General features: G+C 34.4%; 2 protein-coding genes across 2 annotated transcripts; both read left to right on the plus strand.

Annotated features, from left to right (window-relative positions):
- Positions 1-10: 10 nt before the first annotated feature.
- On the plus strand, positions 11-2154 carry LOC112005720 (uncharacterized). Its single transcript, XM_024038019.2, has 3 exons — positions 11-132; positions 1472-1677; positions 1813-2154. The coding sequence occupies exons 2-3, from the start codon at positions 1486-1488 to the stop codon at positions 1903-1905; spliced, it is 285 nt and encodes a 94-aa protein (XP_023893787.2). The 5' UTR covers positions 11-132; positions 1472-1485; the 3' UTR covers positions 1906-2154.
- Positions 2155-4089: 1935 nt separating this feature from the next.
- LOC112005712 (ABC transporter C family member 5) lies at positions 4090-7132 on the plus strand. Its single transcript, XM_065767469.1, has 5 exons — positions 4090-4326; positions 4482-4787; positions 5255-5318; positions 5422-5661; positions 6529-7132. The coding sequence occupies exons 1-5, from the start codon at positions 4114-4116 to the stop codon at positions 6639-6641; spliced, it is 936 nt and encodes a 311-aa protein (XP_065623541.1). The 5' UTR covers positions 4090-4113; the 3' UTR covers positions 6642-7132.
- The last annotated feature ends 1097 nt before the right edge of the window (positions 7133-8229 follow it).

Consider the following 8229-nt stretch of genomic DNA (forward strand, 5'->3'; position numbering starts at 1 on the left):
AAAGCTAAAACTTTAAAACGAAAAAGAACATTCACGAAGAGTTTTGGGCGGAACAGATTTGAGCAAAAGAAGAGAAGAAAAAAACCACCGCCGGACGCCGGAGCTCGTCTCAGTCGCCGAAAAAACCTATCGGTGGGCCTCTCTCTTTCTGATTTTGCAAGTTATTTTTTCTTAACATGTTTTCAGATATGTTTCTAAGGCTTTTGATAATTGTTTGTATTTACTTTCTACATCAAAAAATTAATATATATATCATGATGTATTCACAAATATTTTGTTGTCAATTTAGTTAAATTAATCTGCGTATTTCCAATAGTTGATGAATTATTCGTATAGATAGCATTCTTGTAGATATGGAAGTTTTATATTTTTTGTGTCGTGTATTACTGATACTGTTGTTGGGGTTCTTCAATGATAGGGCTAGCCACTATGATCAAGATTGTTTATTTGAAGTGTATTAATCTTAAATTTTTATTTATATTTATGAAGGAATGATAAAGTTTAATAATAATAAAAAAAAAAACTTGAAAATACTGATCATATTGGGTAGTGGGTACCATTTCCTTATAAACACAAAAGCCCCATAATGTAGTATTTGTTGTTGTTGTTGTGAAGTATGGAAAATAGAGGCTAGGATGCACGGATACTCCGTTTTTGCTCAAATACCTGTATCTGATAACTTTTCATACCTTGATAGTGAGAGAGAGCCGAAACTTGTAAGAGTTTTTATTTAAATTTACCTTGATAGTGAGAGAGAGCCGAAACTTGTAAGAGTTTTTATTTAAATTTTTTATATATTGGTTTCAATATTGAACACTTATCTAATTATCTTTTATTTATCCTTTTGGATCTTAGTTTATATTCTAAACATCATTTAATGGCCATGAAGTCGCTTTATTATCCATTATTGCTATTAAATTGATATATGCTTAACAATATATGAAAAATAAATGCTTAACAATGTGTAAAAAATATAATTAAAATATTTAATAAGTAATTAATACACATATCTCCGCCGTATCGTATCCTAGTTTTTCAGGAATTGTCGTATCGTATTATACCCATAAACATACCTGTACTTGTGCATCTTAGAATAGAGCTTGGGCCTTGGTTCGATAGCAAGTGCCTTGTATCCAAAATGACGGGGATTTCGAGTCTTTGGAATGACCTTTGTAAAAAATAATTGGAGGTAGATTGCCTACTAATCACCTCTCTTTAAACCCTATAAAAGTAGTTTTGTGCATTGGGTACAATCTTTTTTTATTGAGAAGTATGGATTAACAGTGTAATGCAAGATTTCTGTGATGTTTTCTTATTGAAATGAGTATATGAATAGGGTGGCTTGATGTGGTTGCAGTTTAGTTTAGGGTGATGGATGGTTATTAAGCAAAGTTGCTTGTTTGTTTCATCTTTTTAAACTCTTAAACTAAATTCTGTGTGTTAATCCGGAGTAACTTCACTTTGGTGTCAGGTATAATATTGAGGATGGAAACACAGAAAAGTCCAGCTGAAAAGCAGACTTCACCTGCTGCCACATCCCCACCACCTATCACTTCATGTCGAAAGAAGAAGAATGAGCAAGCCACATTCCTGGAGGATGTGAAGGACCACATCGATGAGTTCATCAATGCATCTATGGATGAACACAAATCTTGCTTTAAGAAGACTATCCAAAAGGTCTTTTTATTTTTACCCCTTTCAACTGCATCCTCCTTGTGTTACCCGTCTTTGCTTGTTACTTATTGTTTAGTTGAAATTCAATTTCAACTGTTTGTGTTTGTTGCTGATCATGTAGTTGAAATTCAATTTCAGATGTTTGGAATGTCAAAGATTGTTGCAGAGAGAAGTTCTGAAACTAAGGAAGTTGTAAGCACTCTGCCCCTTCAAACAACAGTCTCAGATTAGAATCTCTCCCCTCTGTTGATAGCTTGCTGCTTGGTTTTAGAAATAAGATTTTGGTAAAGGATAACAAGTTGTGCCATATGTGACTGTTAAAATCTTAATCTGAATATCATTCTTGGATATTATGTAGAAGTTCCATAAACAACAGACACTGTTCATGAGCGTTATGCGGTTTTGCTACTCAGGTCTTGTTTAGTGACTGCTCCTACTAATTGTTGAATCTAGTGGGGAATCAGTTTGTTGTTGAAGCTATTATAACCTCTCTGAAGCATATTTGCCTAATCTCTCAAGGAAATGTTAGTGATGGTTTTCATCTCATGGGAGATCATCTAAAAGCTCTTGTACTTCTAAAATATGTTGACTTCTCCACGTCTACGACGATGGCCTAGTTGTGCCGAAAGGGCCTCTGAAAGGCACTTCCATACACATTAATTGGAAAGACTAGTATGAAATTGTGAAAGATCTCACAAACCCTTCCACGTCTATTATAGTTTTATACAAACAATAAAGCTTGGCTCTAAACATGTTTGAAACCTTGGACTCCAACTACTAATAGAAAGATGACACGTCTCTTATCATATGAAATGCACATAACTCACTTAATTCAACAAACCCAATGAGTCATGTACATTGCATATGACAAGACAGTCTTTATTAATTTACTTGATTAAATTAGCTTACATTATTAATTTAGTGCGCCTAAAATTGAACCCTACATTATTGAACATTTTGATTTGACAGTCTTTGTAATTTGTAGTGTTTTATTATCCTCTATTTTTCTTCTTTGGATTTACTATATATTAATCATGTTAGCGCAATTTAATTTATTAGTATTTCTATAGCAATTAGCAACTCTATTAATGAGAATGAAATTGTGCTATATTAAAGACATTCACTTGAAAAATATTCATAAATGCTTTATCTTTATAATTTTTGCTATTTTTTTTTCATATTTGATCTATTTATTTATATTTAATTAATTATAAAATTATTTATAATGAAACTATAGGTCCAATCTTTGGTAAATCTTCCAGAATCTTGAATCTCTCTTTTGATGAATCTTTCTTTTCCAATTCTCTTAATGATCCGATATTTGACCCATACATAACTTGTCATTGGCAAAAAAATTATTTACTTTATTACAAATGAATTCACTATAGAGACACATATACGTTAATGTCCCTTATTACATGTAGTTGATCTAGATTCTTGACTATTCTTTTAAGATCTCAGCCAAAAAAAAAAGAAAAAAAAAAGACGATTCTTTAAGAAATTATATCCAATCATAAAATTTTGGAATTAAAGCTATGTTTGATTTGACTGAAATTAATTTCTGAAAAATATTTTCTGCTTTTACGAGTGTTTGGGGCGATTGAAATTGTATAATTTCTAGTTGACTGTAAAATAAAGGCATTTCTAGCAGAAAATGATTCACACTTTTATTTATCATAAAACATTTTTCGTCTCATCAAAAATTCATCAACCAAACCTCCTTCCTCCACCAATGTCCCCTGTATCCGTTTGCAAACCACCTCGGCTGGCAGCTGATCATGCTTTTTCTTTTTCTTTTTCTTTTTTAAATCTAAAATTCTCCTTTTATATATATATATACATATAGGAGATGAGAAAATGCAGAAAAATGGTAGAAAAAATGTTTTCCATAACTTTTTAGAAACACAACTAAACACTAGAAAATATTTTTTGACAGTGTTTTTAGGAATGAAACTAAACACAAACCAAGTTTAATTGTTGTTATATTATATATACATGAGTTGTCAACTGCCGACTGTGCTGATACCAGCAGCGACGGTGGTTTGTGTCCAGATGATTACCGACAACTTTCACATATTAAGCCAACATGAAAGTGACTGTATATCAATGAAAATTTGGATTTGAGAAAGAAACGTGTTTATTTTTTCCTCTCTCTCTCTTAAAACGTCATGAGTTTGAAGAAGACAATGACTGTTCGGTCATGAAATTTTTGGAGGGTAGGTTGGATGTGTGTCAATCGCTGCTATACATATTTGTTGTTAGTAAAGAAGAGTAGGCTCCGCTCTTTGGGGAGGCAACTGATGAAAAATTACTTGATTTTTGAAAATAATAATGGAAGAGTAAAATGTGAGATAGAAGTTCCAAAGTAGGTACCTGATCAAATGCCTTAATTTTTGATAATATACTTTTGCTAAGCATGGTTGCTTCTTCTCTGTAGGCATGGCAGGACTTGCTGTGACATATGGCCTTAATTTGAATGCACGCCTATCGCGATGGATACTTAGCTTTTGCAAGCTTGAAAACAAAATTATTTCCATAGAAAGGATTTATCAGTACAGCCAAATTCCAGGAGAAGCCCCAGCGATTATTGAGGACTCTCGACCTCCATCCTCATGGCCTGAGAATGGAACAATTGAAATGAATGACTTAAAGGTATGCAGTTCAGTTTGACCTTGACATGCTTGTGCTTTTTCAAAATTGATGATAAAGGTTTCTTGGCATTTGAACTTTGTTGCTGATGTTTTTCCCTTTTCTATTCCTTCCTCTCTCTCCCTCTCTCCCCCCCCCCCCCCCTTTTCCCTATGTAGGTTCGTTATAAGGAGAATCTGCCTGTGGTTCTTCGTGATGTAACCTGTAAATTTCCTGGTGGAAAGAAGATTGGAATTGTTGGGCGTACTGGAAGTGGTAAATCTACTTTGATCCAGGCTTTGTTTCGATTAATTGAACCAGAAGGTGGGAGGATCATTATAGACAACATTGATATTTCAAAAATTGGCCTCCATGATCTTCGTAGTCGTCTGAGTATCATACCTCAGGATCCTACCTTATTTGAAGGTACCATTAGGAACAATCTTGATCCCCTTGAAGAGCATTCAGATCATGAAATTTGGCAGGTTAGTATCGACTTTAATTCACATTCCTTTTTTTTTTCCTTTTTCTTTTTTTCACCCTCTGAATTTCAGAAAGGTTCTAAGAAGTTTGATAATCAAGAAAATTCCGTTGTGCTTTTTTTTTTTTTTTTTTTTTTGAAGTTTATATTGTTTCATTCATCTGTGAAGCACAGCTTATTCAAGAATCATATGTAAACAAAAGAAAATATTTCAAAATAAAGGTCGTACTCAGTGCACAAAGCTCCCATTTTTGCGGGGTCTGGGAAAGGTGATTGATAAGCAGCCTTACCCCCAATTTTATTTTGGGAGAGGCTGATTCCTGGACTCAAACCCGCAAATGCACATCGTGTAAGACCAAGTTTATATAAGAAAACCAAAAATTATAATAGATTATAAAATAATTTAAAATAAATAGTGATTATGTATGATAATATGCCCCTGACTAATTGGTGTATTTTGATTTGGCACAGGCACTTGATAAGTCTCAACTTGGAGAGATAATCCGTGCTAAGGAGCAAAAGCTTGATGCACCGGGTATGTGGCAAGATATCACCTACTATAATTATGTTGTAAATTTCTCTCTTTCACTAAGCCTTTGGAGTTATGTGTGATTGATCGGCTGTACTTTGTTTTGCAGTGCTTGAAAATGGAGATAACTGGAGCGTGGGTCAGCGGCAACTTGTGTCCTTGGGTCGGGCTTTGCTTAAGCAGGCAAGGATACTGGTGCTTGATGAAGCAACAGCATCAGTTGATTCAGCCACTGACAATCTCATCCAGAAGATTCTTCGAACTGAGTTTAAGAATTGTACTGTATGCACAATTGCACACCGTATTCCAACTGTTATTGACAGTGATCTAGTTCTGGTACTCAGTGATGGTATGTAAAGTTTAACTCTGAACTTATTAATTCATTGCAACATATAGGTCTAGCCTCAGTGTGACATTTGTGATTAGTACTAATGAACTCAAGTGGTATTTCATATAGGTTAGGTTATATATCTAAATGTTCAGTTTTCATCGTGGTTTTTATACATTCCATTGGTAGATGTATCTGTTAAGGAAGGGTTAAGAATGTTATATGGAAAATGTGGCTGGAAAAGGGTGCATACTTGGAAGTGTTACAAGATCATTAAAAACTGTATCCATTACATTTGTTTCATTTTATACTACGATCTTCCAATTTGGTTGTAAGAGGGTTTTCCTATAGAAATTTTTTTGAACTATCCATACATATGAATGTAAAGCAAAATTTAGGCATATTGCTGTAGATTATGCCCCCACCAAGTCCACCACGCCCAGATTGTGATAGCCTTATTGGTGGTCTGGTTCACTTTATTCAATCATAATCCATGCATAAGAGATTTTATTCAGATAACTAAAAGTAACTTCAATAATATGAGTTTTGACGGGAGATTAATTTCAGAAAGTTTTTCATGTGCTTATGGCCTTCCAATGATTTGACTGTCCTTTTTTGCACTGGATGCAGCTATTATTGCTCCTATTACTGTAGATACATGATCAATTGTTTATTTCCCAAATTGACACAGGAAACTAAAAGTAAATCTGAACTCCTTGAAACCCTTTGGAATTGGGTCTGACAGGGCATGATTCTGAATTATCTTAATATTAATTTCCACTACCTGATTTTTCTGTGGCTTCTGTTTTCTGTTTCTGGTTGGCATTTAAGGTTGGGGGAATGCACACACGTTCTTTGCTCATGAAACTTGTTTTGATAATTTTGCAGGCCGAGTTGCAGAGTTTGATACTCCAATGCGACTATTAGAGGATAAATCATCAATGTTTTTCAAATTGGTAGCTGAGTATTCATCACGGTCAAGTGGCATACCAGATTTTTAAAATGGATGCCATGCATGCCTGAGAACCAAGTCAAAGCAGCAAGGACAGAAGACTACCCAAAACCGAACCAGCTGAGTCTGCTCCACTTATTGCTGCTCCATCCAACACATTGATACACAAACACATGGAATGAAGGTGCGTGTTGTGTGTTATCAAACCAGCAGGACCCCAAGGGAAAAAATAAGTTATTAGTTCAAAGTGATTTTGAGTTAATTCATCCCTTAAGCATAACTAGGGAATGCATGCATGGTTGGCATGCTTTGTAACACAAAAAATAAGTGGGGTTGGTAGAGGTAATAATAATTACACGAAAGAGAAAATGGGCAAGAAATTAGTGTTCAATAATGTAGTGTTTAGACTGAAGCAGGAGGCTGTTATTTAGTTAGGGAATTTGTAGAGCTGAACTAGTCAATGTCAATCCCACAATTTCTAGTGAAAATGCAATTTAGATCAAGATGTTAGACTCAGAATTCAATTAATTTTTTCTATCATGTTCATTGTCTCTTGTTTTCATATTCAAGTCTGGTAAATGTAGAAGCCTTTTTTTTTTTCTTTTTTTCTTTCTTTTTTTCCACAGAAAAGAAAAAAAAATGTAATAACTTGGTTACACTGAATCCCCCTTAATCCAACTACAAATTGCCTTCACAGTACGAGAGGGATGATATTCGTTGTGTTTATGTTAAATAGAGTGATCCCTTCATTGTTCATGTGGTGGAGCATACTCTTACTCTTCCCCATAGCTTCTTTTATTCTCTTTATATTTTCTCAAATATATGGAAAAATAGAGAATGTTTTTAAATATGCATCTGCAATAGGTTGACTATTTTTCTTGGATGTTCCTTCTAACTTCCAATCCCATCCCACAAGGAACAGCTTTGAACAATGTTTACGTGCCATCTTTGAATCTCATTGCAGAACTGATTCCTCTTTTAATAAAGGATTGTACCTCCGGATGCCCCTCCTTTTTCATATTTTGTTAAATCTTATTTATATTTTCCTGGTTTCTTTCTTATCTTTTCTTTTCTCAGAATATGGAAAGTATATAAAAATTTTAGATTTGCATTTGGAATAGGTAAATTTTCCGACTCACACACACCCAAAAGGCCCAGTTTATGGGTACATATGTGTGAGCTATGAAAGTGAATATTTTCCAGTTTGATGTTTTTAGGGACAAGTACTATATTCTGATGCATAGAAGAACTTGAGGTTCTAGTTGTAAAAAATAAGGGAGTTGCAGGTTTGAACAGTGGCAAGCCTGCCCAGGTGACCCCACGGCCCACGTGATAACACAATTATAAGTGGTGCAAGAAAAATGACCACACTAGCAAATCATTTTTTACATTGCAATTGAGGGAGAGGGAGAGGTTCTAGTTGTACCTACCATCTTATATAAGGGCCTAGTACTAGAATTTCAACGTCTACTTTTCTTTGGATATGAAATTTAAAAGAAAAAAAAAAATAGTGGCTGATATGGAAGCTTTACTTGGATGGAGATGCATGCATATCTGTTTAATAAACTTGGCTGTTTCACCTTTCATTCAAACCGTACTTGGTTTGGGTTGGGATGGACAAGACTATGCCATTTGTA

The sequence above is a fragment of the Quercus suber genome, unplaced genomic scaffold (assembly GCF_002906115.3).
Source record: "Quercus suber isolate HL8 unplaced genomic scaffold, Cork oak 2.0 scaffold_808, whole genome shotgun sequence".
Classification (NCBI taxonomy): domain Eukaryota; kingdom Viridiplantae; phylum Streptophyta; class Magnoliopsida; order Fagales; family Fagaceae; genus Quercus; species Quercus suber.